General features: G+C 32.3%; 2 protein-coding genes across 2 annotated transcripts; both read left to right on the top strand.

The window, feature by feature from the left end:
* Positions 1–7294: 7294 nt before the first annotated feature.
* LOC133185024 (neurocan core protein-like) lies at positions 7295–11048 on the top strand. Its single transcript, XM_061320088.1, has 9 exons — positions 7295–7340; positions 7575–7604; positions 7797–7862; positions 8127–8255; positions 8477–8620; positions 9611–9810; positions 10082–10172; positions 10466–10695; positions 11022–11048. The coding sequence occupies exons 1-9, from the start codon at positions 7295–7297 to the stop codon at positions 11046–11048; spliced, it is 963 nt and encodes a 320-aa protein (XP_061176072.1).
* A 3176-nt stretch (positions 11049–14224) lies between these two features.
* On the top strand, positions 14225–20486 carry LOC133185023 (perlucin-like protein). The gene is made up of 6 exons (XM_061320087.1): positions 14225–14228; positions 14343–14399; positions 18754–18995; positions 19137–19227; positions 19831–20060; positions 20460–20486. Exons 1-6 carry the CDS (start codon positions 14225–14227, stop codon positions 20484–20486), a joined length of 651 nt encoding a protein of 216 aa, XP_061176071.1.
* Positions 20487–20989: the final 503 nt, after the last annotated feature.

The raw sequence follows: 20989 nt of genomic DNA, 5'->3' as shown, positions 1-20989 counted from the left end.
AATGAAATATTCCATTTTGATATGAATGATAAAACTGTCCGTCCAGACACAAAAAAATTCAGATTGTTAATTAAAAATACCGTACTAAGAGTTCCCAAAATCAATCGTCTGGAAAACAAAGAAAAACAAATTATTGGCTACAATGGCATTCTTTATTTTCATAGAAAATGCACAATAATACAAAACGCAATGGGATTTTTCAGTTCTATATCATGCATCTTGATTATAATTATTTGATTTCATCTAAATCCCAGTTCATGTAAATTTGCATTGGCTCCAGAATTTTCAATTCCATAATAATTTACTTACGAAAAAGGTGGAGATCATTAACAGTGGTCGATCTCAATTTTCAGTACAAATTTGTAAACAGAGCATAAAACATGGACCTCTGAGAACACCAGAGGTGGGATCAAGTACCTAGGAGGAGTAAGTATCCCTAGTTGACCGATCACACCCGCCGTGAATCCTATGCATTGATCAGGTAAACAGAACATCCGTGGGAAAGTCTAATATAAAACAATGTCTAACAATTGAAAAGAATACATGTCAGTCAAAATAATCGTTAATGATAGGTTGTGTTTGCAAACAAGGTCTTTATATTAACTGAGATTCTTCATATCGATATAAGGAACATTGTGAAAAGTAGCCTAGGAGATTCATTAGAAATTCGTTATAATCGAGAGTTCCTAATAGCCGAGTTCTTTATAACCGCGTTTTACTATTTTTTGCTTTGAAATTATTTTTTTTAATCAGTTTTCTACTTGGGTCCTCTATCAAAGCAAAGTTTGAAATGGGAAACCTTGTATATTCTTCAAAATGCATTCACTGCACAAAAACTCGTCTTTCAATAAAAGTAAAAATTGTCCTTATTTCTTTATCAAAAACAAACCTTAACTGGAATAAAAACTTTTTTTTCAAAATTTAAGGCTTAAATTCATATAATGATCAATAGTATATTCCAAATATGCAAATCTGAAAATACTTTTTATAGTATTTTGAAATAGTCAGTATCTATATCAAGAAAATCACTTTTCTTCTTACATATGTTACACAAGAACATTTTCTTATATTTCTCTAATTATTTACTAAAATACAAGATACAAGAGGCAGAATATCTTAATGTTTTTGCTTTGGTTATGGAACAATTTTAAATTATTTTTCTGTACATATACATATGTCAAGTATATTTTTGCGGCTCAACTAGGATATATGGATAAGTAGTAGAAATGATGGATAAGATTTTAGAGTTAAAATCTTTTTTATATACCCCCCCCCCCCCTAACAAAATTAAATACAAAAGAGTGAAACGTAGGTTAATATTCTGATGCAAAAAATGGAGAATATTTGAGGTTGTTTAGTAATCATTAATGGCATTCAATTAATTACGAGGGTTGTTCGATAAATTCGTAGACAAGTTTCACTATTTTACCATCTTTATGTACAGATATGAAATATATGGAGATAACGAACAGTATTCAAGCTCAAAAGTTCATTATACAATACAAAATAGGAGCAGAGCAAACACGGACCTCCAAACATCAGAGGTGGGATCAGGTGCCATGGAGGAGTGAGCATCCCCTGCCGACCGGTCACACCCGCCGTGTGCTCCTTGTCATGATCGGGAAATAACGGAAAAATCCGTCGACAATTCAGTGTGTAAATAATGGCCTAACAATGAGTATGAAAAACGTCAGTCAGATTTATTTTTAATGTCAATGTATTAGGTTAGATAAAATGCATAAAATTTGCAAAAATTAAACAAATACATCACCAAATACAGACACGCCAAACAAATTTAAGAAGCATAGCATCGATAAGCGGCGCAGAAAAATCACTTTCAAAAACGTCAAAGTTGACGTCAATTATTTTTTTTTACTCTTTTTCAAAGTTAACACCTTCTAGATACATACATTTCTGATGTTTTAAACTTATTTTTAGTATACGGAGTAAAACCTGCTTTTATCTCGAGTTTTAATAGCGTTCACTCTTTCCATGTTGATGTTTTCTTGTAAAAATCAATTGAACAGTTGAAATTGAGCAATTTACTAATTATAAGTCTTTATATTGTTATTCGTTCATCATTTACTGCGTTGCGTATGACGCCAATACGGTAGCGTCAATTTCCTGAGGTCTATCATCATCTTCTACGGATTCTCTTCCTTTCCTAAATCGTTTATGCCACTTGTAAGTTACCGCCAGGGAAACATGACATGTGTCCCCAGCCATTTCCGTCATCTGGATAGGTTCTTGTATAGTGTCTTCCCTACTAGCTAGAAACAGATTTTGATAGCAGCCCGTTGTTCCCGACGTTATATTGAAACGTCAATATTCCGTTTAGTCATTTTGATATGGCTTTTAAAATCACCTGTTTCTTTATAACCAAGTGTCCGAACGACTTCACAATATGAAAATATGACATCATTTCGTCATTGAAGATAATACCTGAATTGCAATATTTTTGCGCCATAATAAAAATCTATTGCCTATCAATTTGAGTATTTAAATTTTAAAGTAGTGCATTTTACCTACTGCACCGCAAGGAGCCATATCATAGAATTAAATATTTTATTCAGTTTTTATTTCAATTATTTTATTTATATTGTAAATATCGATTACAGTTTTCCTAAAGATTTCATTGATAGAATATTGAAAGGGCACTATAATTAGTAAACGCAATCTAAATATATCGCGATCGTCTACGAATTTATCAAACAACCCTCGTATATAGTAATTAAGAAAACAATAATGTTATAATTGATAATTATCTAATATAGAATTAGTAGATGATACTCTATACAATTTTATATATTTATAAATGAATCACTATGCTAACAATAAATGATATAAATTCCATCAATAAAATGAAATAAATCGTGATAGTGATGGCATTAATTAAACATAGGACTTTTGTTTTGAATTTTAAAAAGTAAGCCCAATTTAATTAAAAAAAAATACAACTACGTATAATGTCATCCCCCATAGCTTCATTGTGTCATCTGTAAAAGTTTACAACGAGATTTTGAATAGCTCACTCAAAAGTATAAATCCACCGAAATAAGTTTGTTAACTGTGAATCTATTAGTGATGTAACTTTTGATTGTGTTATTATTAAATGACATTATTGTCCATATGAAAAAGGTGAAGATAATGAACAGTGATCGATCTCAAAAAAATCTACCAACAATACAAATCTGTGAACAGGGCATAAAACACGGACCTTAGGAAATTCCAGATTTGGATTCAGGTACCTATGAGGCGTAACCAAACCCTGTTGACCAGTCACACTCGCCGTTAGCCCTATGTATTGATCAAGTAGACGGAACATTTCATAGTCAAATTATGTATTAAAAAAGGTCTAGCAATTGGTTATCAGCCAGTACTCCCAATGATTCGTTATACATGTATTTGTTAACACGACAAGGTCATTATAAAGACCATTAGAATAAACGAAATGCTGACTTTAAACGAGATTGTTAAAATCCCTGTAACATTAAGCATCTTTCAGTAGCTTGCCTCAGTTTAAAAATTGATCTAAAAATTGATCAAGAGCATGCTCTTGAGTATCGAATAAGATGGGAGACATAAACACCATATGTAGGTGATGGCCGAATATTATCATATAAATAAGGAAAGTTGAGGATGGAAAAGCTAAAGTCATCTAGTCTGTCATACAATTTAGTTTATTAGACGTATAATCAATTAACAATAGTTACCTCCATTCATATGTCGATTCGATATATCCCAGTAAACTTGAAATAAAGTACATCACAGAGTCTGACATATCTGTTTCATATTAGGATATATTACTAGAGAAAGACGTTAATTGTAACCTAACAAAAAACTTTATGATAAACGTGATGTTTTCAACTTCTCTATCGTCAGCTTCCCTTAATTATGTAGCAATATACCCATATCACCTGCATATGGAGTTTATGTCTCTCATTTGATTCGATACGCAAAAGCGAACAACGTACGAACAATTTCCAAGACGAGGCAAGCTACTGACAAACACGTTAATAAAACAAGGATATCAACATGCAACAGTCTCGTTTTAAGTCACAATTTTGCAAGTTCTATGATCGATAAAATGATCTTGTCAGCAAAAACAATCTATCATTAAGTCAATTGCTGATTGACGTTTTTCGTACCAATTGTTGGGTCATTATTTACACACTGAACTGCCTACGAATTTTTCCGTTTTTCCCGATCATGACATGGAGCACACGGCGGATGTGACCGGTCGGCAGGGGATGCTCACTCCTCCATGGCACCTGAACCCGCCTCCGATATTTTTGGAGGTTTGTGTTTGCTCTGCTTCCGATTTGTATCGTATAAATGGACTATGAGCTTGAAAAATGTTCGTATTTCTCCATATTTCATTAAATTACATATTTTTTTAAAAAGCTTTTAGGCAAAAGGATACAGATTTAACATTATCTTTTTGAATATTCTTTTTTATTTGATATACATTGTCTAGGACATCGTGAAAAAGCTGAAAAGATTATCTAATTTGAAAAAATAACTGATGAAAGACTCTATTCCATTAAAAAATACATAAAAGTTATACTGCGGTAAAATTATTCAATTCTTTCTACTCTTTACTGTCATATTTATCTGCAAATTCATTATTTAGATCTCTTTTTTCATTCGTCACTCTGATAAAAAAAAGATCCTGTTTTCTCTGATTAAAAAAAAAGATTATGTTTTTGTGACTGTCTTAGTAGCTCCGACCATAGCTCTGTCATAAATCAAGAGAATGACACACATTGAGGTCATTAGTAAGATATGAGCTTTTTTGTTTATTACAAGATTGTTGTCCAGAAAATTTCCTGTCCCTATATAAGAGGTATGACAAGCCATAACCTCATAGGCAATTTTCTTATCAGCATGATGTATTTCTATGTTTCTAACTTAATATTTGGTATAGGAATTGGAACAAGGGGACAAAGGAACAAGTATCTGAAAGAACTGTTTCGTGGGGACCTATTATAGGTGTAAAGCTTTACTGAGATTTGAAAGTAACAAAATTGATGGAAAAAATGTAATTTATATGTAATGCATTTGTAATATATTAACAACATAAGCAGGGCTTAATATCTGCACAGAGAAATGAATTTTTCAATGTTTTGATAATGGACCATTGCTTTGTATGCAATGTTCGGTATATACGTATTTATTTCATGTACATAAGTAAGATTTTATAAGATTTAAAGATAAATCCAACACATGACAAACTTTGTCAAATACCAGAAGATATCGTTATCAAACAGATTGTCTAGAACTTGTCCAGGAGCAAAGAAGAATATATATGTGGGGAAAGTTTAATGAATTCAGTAATCGTATGAGATGTAAATACACTCATTGTTTTAACGTTCCGAATTGCAACGGCAATATAGCACTGAATATACTTAAGAACGTGTAGCTTTCCTATTTACTTTAAGTCTCAGTATAAATTTTAGATTTTTCAAAAAGAAATCTTTATAAAAGAGCATCAACCCATCATCCCAATTCCTTTCTTGTAAATTAATTAAATACCGGTTTCTAATTAAGCAACGGTGAACTAAATACTTTAAAAGTTACAAGTCAGTGAAACACACAAATCATTTTTATTAAATCAAATGTTTGGACCGATATGATTATTTTACATGGCAAGTATGAGCCAACTGACACATCAAAGAGCATTTCTGTATGAAAAACCCGAGCTAATTTGAACAGTGTAGAATGCAAAGGTAATTGCAAACCGCCCTTAAAGAGACATAAAGACTCCTTGCTTCATGTGAATTAACAAAAATCTCAAATAACATAAACACTGGAAAGCATATTTTCTGTGAGAGGAAATAACTGTTTCCTTGTGGCCACACTTTTAAGATAAAGGTAGCTTTGAGCTGCCATCGATGTCCTGAAAATCATTGATATATAAGGTGTGCAGTTTTATGTCATCTAATGTTGCAAAACCAACACAGTAGTATAGATATTCATATTTGTTTTTTTCTCGAAGTGTTATTCATTTTGTGATACAGGTTTACAAGAAGGGTTTTGATTTGGGATAGTAAATCCTTTACCGCATATCATTTCAAGAAATGGATTTTTGCAGTTTGTCATAGAAAATTTTATGTTGATAGATTATAATTATAATTGAAGGGGAGGGGGGTTCCGACAATTATAGAGTGTCGATAGAATATATATATATATATATATATATATATATATATATATATATATATATATATATATATATATATATATATATATATATATATATATATATATATATCCCGTATTTTCTTAAAAAGTTGCAGAAGTCATCATTTTTCAATAGATTTTTCTTTCAGATAATATAGACCACATGCATCGCCCACAAAGATTTTTAGATATGTGATTTTCAAAGAACTTTACACAACATATCCGAAAATTAAAGTGGGTGACGGCTGTGGACTGTATTATTTTTAAAGGAAAATAACCCATGAAATTGGTCATTTGGAGGCTTTTTCTATTTAAACAGAGAAATGCATCAAATTAATGACGTCATAATTCCAGAATGGTCCTCCTTCATGCCATATTTTTTCTTGATCTATCACAGTCATATATTCAACTGATTTTTAAACCAGTTTCAAAACTTTTTAAAAAATAAAATTTTGGGGGCACAATAAAGACAAAACCGTACCTACTTCTTTTGATACTGTAAACCAACAATTAATCGCGCAATCTTTCATTCGCGATTCGTCAGTTTGAAATCTCTGGACGATTAATTTTTGCGATTTAATAAAGAAATGTGACATAATTTGAATGCTGTTATTAATCTGGACCGACATACAGAAACAACTTTTAACGATGATGTATGATAAATGTACGATCCTACGATCCTACGTGGAAACAAAGTCAAAAATACATTCTTTTTGTTTTGTTTTGTTTTTGATATTTAGTGAAAATAGAGCTTACAAACACCTTTTGACCAATATTTCCCAGCTTCCAAGCAACCTTTTATCCTTTGCTATTAAAGCTGTATAAGTGTTAAATGATTGATGTACATTAAGACTTCCTGTGAATTTCTTCATCTTGGGATCAATACTGGGAGGATACAAACATCTCCGTGACACCGATTTCGCGGGCCTTATCGGCTTCACTTGTCGAAACACAAGTAAAGAAACATGTGCAAATATAATAAAGAATTACAATCGACTGAAGGTGTCAGCATTTTAAAACATAAATTACATGTAGATTTATGAAATGAAGTGTGTTGACATGTTCATATATATTCATCGTACAGCCTTAGAAAATATCAGAATATTATACGATGAACATTGTTCTGTTCATAGGTCTTGTGGCTGTGGGACTAAGCCGTAAGTGTTAATCCAGAGCTGCAATTCGAATGTTGTCCATGACAACAATGCGCACCAACAGAACCTAATTAACAAAATAACATTTCATTATTTTTGTTCTTTAATGCATGTTGGCAATGTGTATAGTGGATATACGCACCATGTAATATTTTCAACCAAAGCTGTCAATGAATTTTATAACTAATTATTTTTACCAGCATAAAATGTTTGTAACATTTTTTTTTTACTCCATAGGTGCTCAGTACGACTTTGGCTATGAGGGAGGTAAAATTATCTTCTGACAAATGTAACTGAAACTGAAATTTATAAATTTTGAAAGTTAATATTCTCGCATCAGATTTTATATTCATTGCATATTTTTATCAATATTTAATAAATATTTCAGACAAGTTTGATCAAAACTGCCAGGTTTTAACAATATGCTACAATATATTTGCAATATGGATTTATTTTAAGGCTTCAATGAAGGACCCCCTTCGTGTAAAAACACTCAGTTCTGGAATGGAGAAGCCTGTGTAGCGCGTATGTTCTCATTAGAAGTTTACTTCGTTTAATTCTTCAGTATTATTTCAAAACAGTTTTCTTCTAGATAATTACTGTTGCTGTATTCGAATCAAATTTCTTAATTTTAGGACCAAATATAGCATATAAGTAGAGAAAATAGATTTTTTTATTGTATTGTCATATACATGTATGTTGTGCCGGTAAGTTTTTTTTTTTATTGAGGGTGATTATACATTGCATTTCTTTTTGTCATACTTACTTTTGCATTATGGGAATTATTAGATCTGTCATATGGAAAGGTTTGTGCTTTGGCTGCCTACAAAGGTCACGTGTGTGGATCCACCCTGCGGTGTAAAAAGAGGTGTGTCTGTTCCCCCGGATATTTCTGGAATGGAAAAATTTGTCACAAATGTAAATATCTTTTTTGCACAATGGCAATGTTGAAGCCAATTGTTTCCTTAATTTTATTTCTCTGTATTGAGATGACAGTAATTATTTTTTTCGCAAATTTAAAATATCATTTTTTAAAAATATTAATCGAAAGAGAACTTAATTGACTTAACTAAGAAAGAATGTTGAGTATTTCTGCAGTTGCAAGCAGTTGTATGTGAATTGATAAGAATAACAATTAGTTTTAGGAAACGGTGGTAAATGTACTGGCTATATCGGATACAAGGGACGAGTGTGTGGTGGAAATCTCCGATGTTTGAAGGGAAAATGTGGATGTAAATCTCCGCTGATCTACCAAGGTGGCAAATGTATACCCAGACCAAAACGTACGTGCTTAACTGAATAGCTACCATGCAAGTAGAATATTATGTACTGTATGCCAACAATTCCTGTTTAAGAGAAGACATGATTCAAATAGTTCCTTCATACATGCATTTTATTCTGATGACTTTCAATGTGCCATCTCTACCCTAATGAAACACTACAATTGTAAAATATTTATATCAAAGGTGCATAAAACAAGAACGTATATGTAATAACTTACAATTAGACAAAATCCGAGTTAAAACAAATAATTAATGACCATATACAATTACGCTTTACATGTTGATCAGTTAAGCTTTCTTACCTAGTTCTGGCAATAGTCATTTGAGTCTATATCTAAAGAATTGTCCGATAGCTAGGATATAGAATACGGGAATTTGGCATTTTGAAGAGGGAGTTATAATGTATTTTTCCTCTTAAATGATTATTTTTGCAACTTTCACTACATTATGTATTTATTTACATTTTGCTTTGAACTTAATAAATGTCTTTCACAAACCGCGAAAAGACAATACAATCGGCTTTTTTGCAGAATATTTTCTAGATATCTGTTTTTCTAGTTAGTTCATCAACTCTTACATAAAAACTGTCATGAAGTTATCATGACCCATAAGTATACTTTAAAATTACCATATCTATGATTAACAAACCGAAGAATAATTTACTAAAGTTAGCTTTGGCTCATATTGGTGCTTTGTGTTTACATTATGGTTACTAATCATGTTTTCTATGTATCTTTACACTGTTAAAACTGGTTGAAAATTAACAATAAAATGTGCGAAAGTGCTTTAGATCAATTGAGACCTTTGTTTAATTTCAAAACAATATTCTTTTAAAACATGCGCCTCTTTATACCAATCCCAAAAACAGTCTATTTTTACACCGAATATGATTTTTATTCTATGATCAATATTTAAAAAAAAATCATGTACATTGTAATTGTTCAAATGATATAAATGGTAATTCTCTTTTATATACTTGTATTTCTACAGTTCCCACTCCATCCTATGAAATTGGGGGATTTGGCGGAGGCGGTGGCCATCACGCTGGATACGGAGCTGCCCCACGATACAGCAGTTTTGGTTACGCCGCAGCCAAGGTGCTCGCTGGGGGATGTCCTTATGGTTGGAGTCCTTATCATGGAAGCTGTTATTACTTCAGTCGAGACAAGCTCTCATGGTGGCAAGCCGAGGTAATATTTTTAGTCAGAATTATGTTTAGAGTCAACTAATTCTGATTTTGAACACAAAAGAAACAATGCTCTTTGAACTCAGGTTATTTAAGTGTACAACTTACAGTATGGTACAACTTCGCAGTACATGTAAATTAATTGCCTTTCAGATAAATTCATTATTTAATAGGTCTGAAGCCGATTTGTAACAGTTTTTTAATATCATAGCATGTTTTCCTTTAATATTATATGTAAAATGACGAGGTATAGAAAAATATTCCTCTTTCCGTAGATGAAATGTGCTAGTCAGGGAGGGTATCTCGTTATCGTGGATGCAGCTCACGAAAACTCCTTTATTCGGCGCTATTTGGCCGAATACAGAGGTATGTCTGAATTCTGCATGTCTCTCCAGTTTTGCATAAAAAGATAGAAGATATGAAAATTCAACTCCAGTCTGAAGCAGTAAAATATCCGTGCTAATTTGGTATCTCTCGTTTGATACCATGAAAACTGTCTTATCCGATACCTTTGCAATCCGTTTCACTGTGAATTCCGTCCTTGATTTTCATTCCAATGTTTATTCACACTGTGTAATCTGACTCCCTGTCTATTCTGACACAAAATTTGTCTCCCAGTGCACGTCGGATTAGACATGTTTTACAGTTCTATTTTACAGTTACTGGTGGGGCTTGGTTTGGTCTGAACGATTGTCTGTTTCCAAACAAACACCGATGGATCTGGGGATTTAGCAAGAAGAGATGCCATAAGTTTGACTGGTATGGACAGGAACCAATTTATCATGCCAAAGGTGACTGGAATTGTGGTGCATTCTGGGAAACTTATCAGTATCACTGGCATGTTGATAGCTGTGCGCAGAGGAATTACTATGTCTGCGAAATGAAACTGGTATTGCTGAAATTTTTCTTTTATCCATAACTTAACCTTATATAGATTTATCTGTATTGTAAATGCATTTGTGTACATTTTAAGAGACACACACACAAGTTTAATTACGGCAAAATTCATGCACTTGTCTGTTTATTCAAATACTTTATTTTTTTTCATTTGACGGTCAAAATAATGTTGTTTTTTTTATGTTAATCATGAATGAAAAAAAAAAAACAAAAAACAAAAAAAAAAAACAACAAAAAAAGCAAAAACAAAACAAAAACCGAAAAAAAAAATTGGAATTATTTTGTTATTTATATATTTATTCTTTTTGTTGCTTTTAGGGCAAACCATGCAGATGCCAGTATTAAATTCTTCCCCATATTTTGTAAAATTAATTGAAGTAAACATTAAATTCTCATTTGAGTATAATTCATGTATTTCTAGAAAAGTGTGCATATGAGAAGAATAATACTCCTGCTGTGGCGTTCAATTCAAAATCTCGATATATCGAAATTTAATTCAATTTATAATATAGGTTTTCATTTAAATGGCAACTCGATATATCCCAGAGAACAGGTGAACTCGAATGAAATATGAAGATAACGAACAGTATTCAATCTCGAAAGTCCAATGAAACGATAAAAATTTGGAGCAAAGCAAACACGGACCTCAAAATTTAGAGATGGAATCAGGTGCCATGGAGGAGTGAGCATCTCCTGCCGACGGGTCACACCCACCGTGTACTCCTTGTCATGATCGGGAAACAAAAACTCGAAAATCCGTAGACAATTTAGTGTATAAATAATGGCCTAACAATTAGTATGAAAAACGTTAGTCAGCATTTGACTCAGTGATAGGTTGTATGTGCTGACAAGGTCATTGTATCGACCAAAAACCTTGCAAAAAGATGACTTCAAACGAGACTGTTGATATACTTGTTTCTTCAACTTGTTTGTCCATAGCTTGCCTCGTTTTAGAAATTGATCATACGTAGAGCATGCTCTTGCGTATCGAATCAACTGAGAGACATTAACCCCATATGCTGGTGATAAGGGTATATTGCTACATAAGTAAGAGAAGTTGACGATTGAAAAGTTGAAGTCATCACGTTTATCATAAAGCTTTGTTGTTAGGTAACCATTAACGTTTTTTTCTAGTAAATTATCTAAATATGAAACAGATGTGTCAGAATCTGTGGTATCTTTTATTTCAAGCTCTCTGGGATATATCGACATATGAATGAATGTAACTATTGTTAATTGATAATACGTCGTCGATATATCGAAATGTCGAGTTGAATGCCACAGCAAGTGTTTTCTTCTTCTCATGTAGAAGTTTTTGAATAAATTCTGCTTCATAAGAATACAAAAATAGGTCTGCTAATAAGGGGGTGCAATGAAAGACACTGCAGAATCTGCCAAATTCTTTTTCATATTTGCCCAACTAACAATACATTATATGACAAACGAGATGACTTTCTTAATCATCAGTCTACCATAATTATGTAGTAATATTCCACACTCAACCGCTTATGGTGTTTATGTCTCCCAAACTGATTCGTTACTCAAGAGCAATTTTTAAATCAAGGCAGACTACTGACAATCAAATTGATGTTACAAGGTTTTCAACGATCTCTTTAAAGTCAAATTCTATGGTCGTTATTGTGACTTTGTATATAAATACTAGCTATTGTTGGATCGTATTTTAACTGACATGTCCCCATCAATTGTTAGGGCACCTGTTTTTATATTAATTTGACTGTGGATTACTCCATTCACCTGATCAATACAGAGAACTTATCGTGTGTGTGGGACCGCTTAACAAGGAATACTTATTCCCCATAGGTACCTTTCACACCTCTGGTGTTTCCAGGGGTCTGTGTATTTTGCCCTGCTCACGATTCTCTACTGGATTGTTGAGTGCATCACTTTTCCATATGTTCAATTAGTTATAGAGTTAATAAAACAATAATTTTAGCTAAACAAAATTTCAAAATTTCAAATTTGTTCTTATTTTTAAAAGCAATTTTAAAAGAGTGCGAATATTTTGCTAGTAAATGTATTATATGTCTGCATTAAATTGTGGTTCAGTAGGTTTGAATTAAAGCGAAAAGTAGTCATATTAAGATAAAAACAAGCCTCTTTTCTTCACTAATGTAATTCTAAATGCCTGCATTAGCTCTGCAAAAGACTTGTTTATAATGATTTCATGACATACTGCATTACTTTGATTTTCCATCAATTTTTTGTTTTACATGTAATACTGAAAATGATAGTGCTTTGGTTATAATGAAGTCTTTGATATGCTCTGAAATTCTGACAGTCGCCGTTCCACGACTTCAAAACTTCCGAGCGTATCAAAGACCCGATTTTAATCAAATTGAGTGCTTCTGTACTCTATCTAATTCTGAGAGCTTTAATGAACACTTCCTCGTTTTTAGTCTCACGCTTTATAAAGGTACATATTTACCCATCTGACAATCTTTCAAACTGTACGTCTCTATCAAGCAAATAATTGATTCTCATTATGAAATTCAGTAAAATTTGGTCTTTTTAGAATATAAAAAACAAACGGTATCAGATAGATATGACTTCCCCTTTATGACATATATACTTTAAGGAGACTCTTCCTGGAGGTTAATGATGTACATTTTGTAAGGTAAGTGATATACTTGTAATTACAGTTTGATGAAATATCAATTAATGATCAAATCAGCATTCAGAAGATCTAATTTATGGAAACAACAAGGGACAAAAAGTATTGAACACCTTTTGTAAAATCTCAGAGGAACTGCAGAAATTACTCATTTTATTTTATTGGCATTTATGTTTCTCTTGGGACTTCAAATGCATTATTTGCTTATTTTTACCTGGTTGGACTGGAAATTTTTATATCATTAACCTGCAATGAAAAGCTCCTTACATACTTAATTATCATAAAATCGAAGAGAAAAATAGAAATTTAAATTGCTGCACCATCTGTAGCATCATTGTTCTGCAATGATAAATTCAGAAGGGTGACGAATCCGTATAAAAGTAAAAGTTGGTTCGATTATATTAATTTCTAGCGTCCAACATGATTTGTCTTCAAATTTTGTACCTGGTGTCGGTAGCAGTAGTAGGTAAGACGTTTCAAAATTTAACGAAGTTCTTTAAATTTGAATTTACTCTTGATAATAAAATATTTACAGAAAAATATTTTATTCATTATTTATACCTTTGTATAAAATAATTTTCTCAATGTTCCAAAAACATATTGAGTTAGTGTATAGAAAGCCCTTTATTGTTCTTTTAAAACTTATTAATGAAATACAACTAATATTTATTTAAGGATTTGCTGTTCTTATATATTACATTTCGTTTTTATAGAAAGCTTACGGTTTGTTCACTTCGTACATAGAAATATTCAAATTTTAATCAAACAAATGAAAATGAGGAAATTTACAATTTCACTGAACATCACCCTCATATATCTTCGGCAGGAAAAAATATTCGTTTTCTTGAAATATTATACCTATATATACATTAAAATTATAAAATATATAATGGGTAAGAACAGATATAGAAAATTTTAAAAAAATGCATATGATATTCAAAATTACAAATTTTATATTTTACCCAAGTCATTGTCGTATGACAAATTCTAATCATTTGATGTTACAGTGGATGCGACTGTTGGTGCAGACTATTCAGCGGGAGTTTTAGGAGGAACTGGATTACGTATGTATTTGTAATATGTACCGAAATGGTAATAAATAAGCAAGAAGCAGTACGCGTGTATGTAAGCACAACAGCAAAAAAATCTTTTCTTGATTAAGAACTTCATAATTTCTTTGGTTTCAAATTTTCCGTTGTTGATTACATCATTTTGTAGAATTATATTAAAAGATAAACATTTTAATGCCTTTTTTTTAAAGTAAATATTGAAAATAGATCCTTATTTTAAACTCTGGCTGGATACCCTAGTGGTAAATTCATTATTTGAAAATTTTGCTCTCTTTTTTACGAAAGAGAAATGATGTAATTAAGTGTGTATATAATACCAATATAAAAATATCTTCAATTGTAGTTTTAGTTATTTAGGCATTCAGAACTTGCTTGGTTTCAAATGAAAATAAATCTCTTTTTACCGTCGTTGACAATTAGGTTTCCTAGACTTATAGTAATTGATAAATATTCCAATTAATTAGCTCCAAATACACGAGTCTTTTCTTTAAATTACAAAATCTATCAAAGATGAAAATAGTGAAGATAACGGAAAGTAATCGATTTCATAGTTCCAGTAAGCAATACAAATCATGAACAGAGCAAAACCTCGGACCCCTGGATACACCAGAGGTGTGAACAAGTGCCTTGGATAGAAAGCATCTCTTGTCGACAGCCCATATCGCAGTGAACCCTTTGTATTGATCAGACGGAGTAATTCGTAGTCAAAATAAAGGTTAAAACAATGGTCTAACAATTGGTATGAAACATGTAAGTCAAAAGATGACCCAATGATAGATTGTATTTGCAAACAACTCATCATATCAAGCATAGAATTTACAATATACTTACGTTAAACGAGGTTATTTAAAGGTCTATCATCAAATTATTTTTCGGTAGCTTGTCCAAGTCTTAAAATTGTTCGTATTCTGGTGATGCCTTTCAGTTAGAAGACATGAACACCATATGCAGATGACATAGGAATATATACTACATAAACTTTGGAAGTTGAACTTTGAATACAATTTTGCTTCATAAGAATATAAAAACAGGTTGGATAACAAAGGGTTACAATTAGAATCCATTAGAATTCCAACAGATTGTTGGTAGACCTGACCTTCAGATACTACATAGATATTGTCAATGAGGAACTCCAGCATCGTGACACAATATAATACAAACAAGCTTTTTTCCCTAAAAATCATGAAAATAACGACAAAACTATGTTTATATAAGTAAAATGAAAAATTCTAACACCATTTTCATTCTAGGTTTCACAATAATGTCCTTCAAAGTGAAAAAAAAAGTTGTATAGATTTATAAAGGTGATGGCAAAAAGGTAGAAATTTGAACATCATAGAACGTCTACAATTTCTTAGTATTTTAGAAATTACATATTTTCATCATTTACAATCAAAATTGTCAAAAAATATTTATCAATTTAGGCATCCAATTTTTGGTTTATAATCATCTGTTCTTAATATCATCTTCAGAGTCCTTGTGTTGATGCAGAGTGATTTTTAACAAAGTAACTCTGTAAACGACCAATCACTAGATATGAGTTCCATTTTTATCAATAGAGCAGTTGTCTATTGTGTCAAAAAGCCTAGCTTTTAATTAGCAAGGAATGCATTAATTGTAGCTGTATAAAACGTAAAAAGAAACGTACCTTTTGATATTTAATTTTGGTAAAATAAAATTAGAAGTTTTGTTTTGAAAAGACTTGGTTTTGAAAAATTTCATTCTGTGAGAATAAGCTGGATTATTAGAGACGGAATTCAAGCCTAGTTCTTCTAAAAAGTGGTTGTAATAATTAGTCCTACAAAAGGATTACATTGTTTCAGGCTTTGTCAGCTGGAACCATAACACATTGTTATATAGTCTTTCTAATTCATTTATTACTTCCAATTTATTGAAAACGGATGGAGAGATTAGTTTTGAACCATCACTTAAAAATGATGTGAACACATTAATAATTTACTTGTAGCTAGCAGTAAATTCATTATTTCAAGATTTTTAACAATTAAGTTTTTGATTAAAGAGAAACTATGCAATAAAATATCATTATTGATCTTTAAGTCATTTCAACGTTTCCCAAAAGGCATTTATAAAGTAATTTATTAAGTTTTATTACGTAAAGCACTGGATCATACGTCTCAAATGTCAGATGTTTTCATTCCCTCTAACACAAGCCATAAAACAGAGTATAAGATACTCTGGTTTCCCAGTGGACATTTCGACGATTTATTTTTTAGCTAAAACAATGAAAATTGAATGACAGGCATTTTTGATTAACATATATATCATTGGACACAAAAGAATAAGAATAATACAAAGTCGCTTGACTTTTTTTGATTTATAACATCCCTTGTCGATTTAAATTGGTCAAATATCAGTACACTTTTCGGTTACAATAGCATGGTTTCCTTGCCCTTTGTGAAAGAAAAAACATTGAATAGAAGAACTTGGCAATAACAAAACTTACAATGAAAGTAATCTAATCTGACATGCGCTGGGCAGATGACTTGTGTCGGAATAGACAGACTTTGGTATTGCACAATTTAAAGTACATGGAAAATAGGAAGTGGAAATCGTGGTCAGAATTCACAGTGCAACGAAATGTAAAGGTATCAGATTAAACAATTTCTACTGAATATTAATATTCATTTTTTAATTTGATAAATAATATACAATTATGGACTCTTTAAATTGTTAACACAAAATTCAATATCGATATTCTTCTCGTGAATATACAGCCATATTCACCAACTTAAAGAGACCATAGGTTTTATTATATAGTCCGGTATTAAATGTGTAATAAAAAAAATGGGACTGCATGACGACGCCATTTCCATTTACGAACTTTTGTCACAAAAATATTTTCAAAAAAATGCAGATTACAAGTTATAACTTGTTTTCCTTTCCCAGTGTTTAAGACATCATTTCCCGTCGAAATGTATACTAGTAGATGAAAATTTTATACGGTACCAATTTTGATGCACCAGTGGCCCGTAGCAACAGTTTCAAAACTGACCAAAAGTGGGTGGGAGGAATTCCAAAAATTATCTGAGAAGCATAAAAAAAGTTAATTTACCGTCCAAATCCTGGAATTTGTCATGCAGTGCTCAATCTTACAACATCAAAAATTGAGGGAGGGGGGACAACCAGGATCTAAAGGAAAATTTACTATAGCAAAATTCTATACTCAGAAAAAAGTTGGAGGCCGGGCACCCTCCCCCCCCCCCCTCCCCCATGTTTTACGGTCTTGCACCAGATGCGCGTATCGACAAATTATGTCTCTTCAGTGACGCTCATGCCGAAACGTTGGAAATCCGAAATATTTAAATAAAAAAAACTTCGAAGAGCTGAAAAGGAAGGGGGGAGCAAAGACTGGAGCCAAAAACGTCAAAGGATCACAGCTATGCATGAGAGAGATAATCCTTGATTTTGAAATAAATTTCTAAATTCTACCACAGCAATTAAATATATATATATATCCGTATTTTCAAGCTAGTACCGAAGTACTTACCTACTGGGCTGTAGAGGCCCTCGGGGACTAACAGTCCACCAGCAGAGGCCCCGATCCAGGGGTGTATATTGATATATATCGGATATATCGGCACATCATAATTACACTTGATATGCTTCAAGTGAAAGTATCAGAAAATATATACTAATAATGATAAGACTTTTTAAAAGTAGTACATTATTAAAATAAAAATGCAAGAAGGCAACGTTAGAAATATATTGACTATTGATGAAAATGCTCTATGTTCTAAAAATTGTTGAGCGTCACTTCATATTTAGATATTATACTAGACAAACACACAGATGGCAAACGGAGAACTCATCTTAACTTCATGATATACATGATGGCTTACACTTTTCTGTTGTCAACTTCCCTTTTTAGCAATATACCATTTTTACCTGCATACGGGGTTTATGTATCCCAGTTTATTCGATACACAAGAGCATCTTCTTTGTATGAACAAATTTCTAAAACAAAGCTGACTACTGACAAATACGTTAATGTTGCAGTATTGTCAACAGTCAGCATATTGCAAATTCTATGGTTGATACGATGAACGTGTTTACAAATACAGTCTGTCGTTAGATGGAATGTTGATTAACATCTTTCATACAAATTGTTATGCCATTCATAATGATTTATCCGTTTACCCGATCATAACAATGGGAACATAGTGGGTCTGACCGGTCGACAGGGATGCTTACTCCTCCATGGCACTTAGTGGCGATCTCTGATGTTTTTAAAGGTTCGTGTTTGTTCTGTTTATACAATTTGTATTGTTCCATTGGCTTTTTGCGGATGAATACTGTTTGTTATCTTCAAAATTCATTCATTTAACAGACTCCTTATTAACAAATGGTCCTGCAATCTCCGAACCACAGCATCAAAATCCAGACACCCCTACTGGTCCAGGGTATGCCTCAGCAGCATCAATGGGTGTGTCTCCAAAAAAGAGGGAATATGAGATGTTTGGGCATGCCGATCCCCACCGAGGTCCTGATGCATGCCCATACGGGTGGTTTAGTTACGAAAACAGTTGCTATATGTTAAGTAGTGACGAAAAACCCTGGGTCAACGCAGCTGTAAGTTTTACATTGCATTTTTGTATATGTAATATTTTCCTTTTTTTATAGAAAGACTCATATCATTTCTTGTTCTGTTCATCACATATATACATAGCTGACGTTGAACATTTGGTAAAACGGTCAATTGTCCTTTTCCAGATACAATGTGCTAGTATGAAATCCCATTTAGCTTGTATTGAAAGTGCTGATGAGAATTCCTTCCTTCGTGAACTGCTGATAGCTATGGGAGGTATATTCCTAAACTCTATCATAGTATTTATAAGTCAGATGATAATACTTACAGTAGAGAAAATTTAATTCATAAATCACTCAGAATTATAATATAATTAAAATTTATCCCATGTTTACCCCTTTATCCCGTGGATATGACTCATTGGATAATTTTTTCATAATCCACAGTTGTGACGTCACAATGGTTTTTGCGTTAGCGCGATGAAGTAAAATAAAGTGGAGTCCTATATAAAAAAGTGTAATACATTGGTTGTGAAGTATTAAACATGGGATAAAAAGAATCTCCCATGATTTGTAGTTGGATATGACTTTTATCCAACTCGTTGTGTGTTTTTATCCCCTCGCCAAGGCTCGGGGATAAAAAACACACAACTCGTTGGATAAAAATCATATCCAACTACAAATCATGGGAGATCCTATATATATAAGCTAACATTATATCATATGAAATCAGAGATGATAAAATTGCCCAAGGATTTTATGTCTTCAATTTTGTAGATTTGTTTGGAACTGATTTTTAAAGACCTTAATGGTGTTTTAGCTTCCACTTGAATTGATTTCATGACTCAAAAATAAATATTTATCACTCATGGTCTTTCAGTCGATAGAGGGGCATGGCATGGTCTGAACGAACTACTTCACCCTGGCCAGGAGACGTATGGGTGGGGGCTGACACAGCAGGCATGTACAAAGTACGATTGGTACGGGGGTGAGCCTGTGAGTCCGGCCTCGGGGGAATACCTGTGTGGCATGTTTTTTCAAGCATATCACTACCACTGGCATTTAGGAAACTGCAATCAGCCGAACAGATATATATGTGAAATGAAAAAGGTAGATCTGCAATGTCAACTGTATTATTTGTTGGAATTTTGGTAATTCAGATAATACAAAAATCAAAATCAAAGCAAATAAACTCAGAAAACAAGCAATTTAGCTTTGCTTTGTACACCAACAACTACTTCTAAAGGAAAATTTCTTTTAATGACAGATAAATCAGTTTTAAAAGAATTATAACTCCCATTGTGAACTGATTGTGAAATTTAATTTGTGTTAAACGCTCAATACATCAATTTCATAATTTGCACATTAGGTATGAAACCTCCCGGAAAAACTCCACACCAAAATAATGATCAGATCAGATTATAGTTTATACATGATTACCTTCTGTCTTCTAATAAACTATTTTTGAATTAAAAATCGATTTAGAGTTACGTTTCTTTTTCTTTTCAGGGAAAGCCTTGCGAGTGTCAGCTTTAGATATAACATGCAGTATAAAATGGATCCACAGTATTCAAGGGGAGACATTATTTATGTACATGATCGGGAACCTTTTTATAACATGAATAAGCAGGATATATATATTGTAGCCATTTTTATTTGTTTAGCTTACTGACATATTATATATTTCTTAATTTTATTTCAAAAAGCATGATTATTTCCTGCTTTGAACGTACATGTATTGTGTTGTATAATTATATGGACGGATTGGAATAAGTTCCTCGTTTCTTGCTTGTGGATATAGAGGAAACAAATGAAAAGTTTCATTCTTCTTCTAATGCTTTTTAAATATACAAAAGTAATTACAATTTGCTTGATCTCTACATTTCACTTCAATTTACTACTGCCCCTCAAAACGTAGACCTTATTTTTATGGTTAAAGATCTATCATTGATATATACCAATCAGAGGCGCTGTGGACAGAACCATAAAGAGGTTGCAGTCCTCACTTCTGGGATAATCAACGATCCATGGTCCAAATA

Source organism: Saccostrea echinata, unplaced genomic scaffold (genome assembly GCF_033153115.1).
Source record: "Saccostrea echinata isolate AGI-Se365-2 ecotype Australia unplaced genomic scaffold, CSIRO_AGI_Sech_v1 ptg000012l, whole genome shotgun sequence".
Classification (NCBI taxonomy): Eukaryota; Metazoa; Mollusca; class Bivalvia; order Ostreida; family Ostreidae; genus Saccostrea; species Saccostrea echinata.
This window is presented reverse-complemented; position numbering and strand designations above follow the sequence as displayed.

Excerpts from the sequence above, each read along its gene's own strand:
- LOC133185024 (XM_061320088.1), top strand. The coding sequence starts at position 7,295 with ATGAACATTGTTCTGTTCATAGGTCTTGTGGCTGTGGGACTAAGCC. Across the intron at positions 7,341-7,574 it reads TGTGGCTGTGGGACTAAGCC|GTGCTCAGTACGACTTTGGC; the intron begins GTAAGTGTTAAT and ends TTTACTCCATAG. Across the intron at positions 8,621-9,610 it reads ATGTATACCCAGACCAAAAC|TTCCCACTCCATCCTATGAA; the intron begins GTACGTGCTTAA and ends GTATTTCTACAG.
- LOC133185023 (XM_061320087.1), top strand. Across the intron at positions 18,996-19,136 it reads AACCCTGGGTCAACGCAGCT|ATACAATGTGCTAGTATGAA; the intron begins GTAAGTTTTACA and ends GTCCTTTTCCAG. Across the intron at positions 20,061-20,459 it reads ATATATGTGAAATGAAAAAG|GGAAAGCCTTGCGAGTGTCA; the intron begins GTAGATCTGCAA and ends TTTTCTTTTCAG.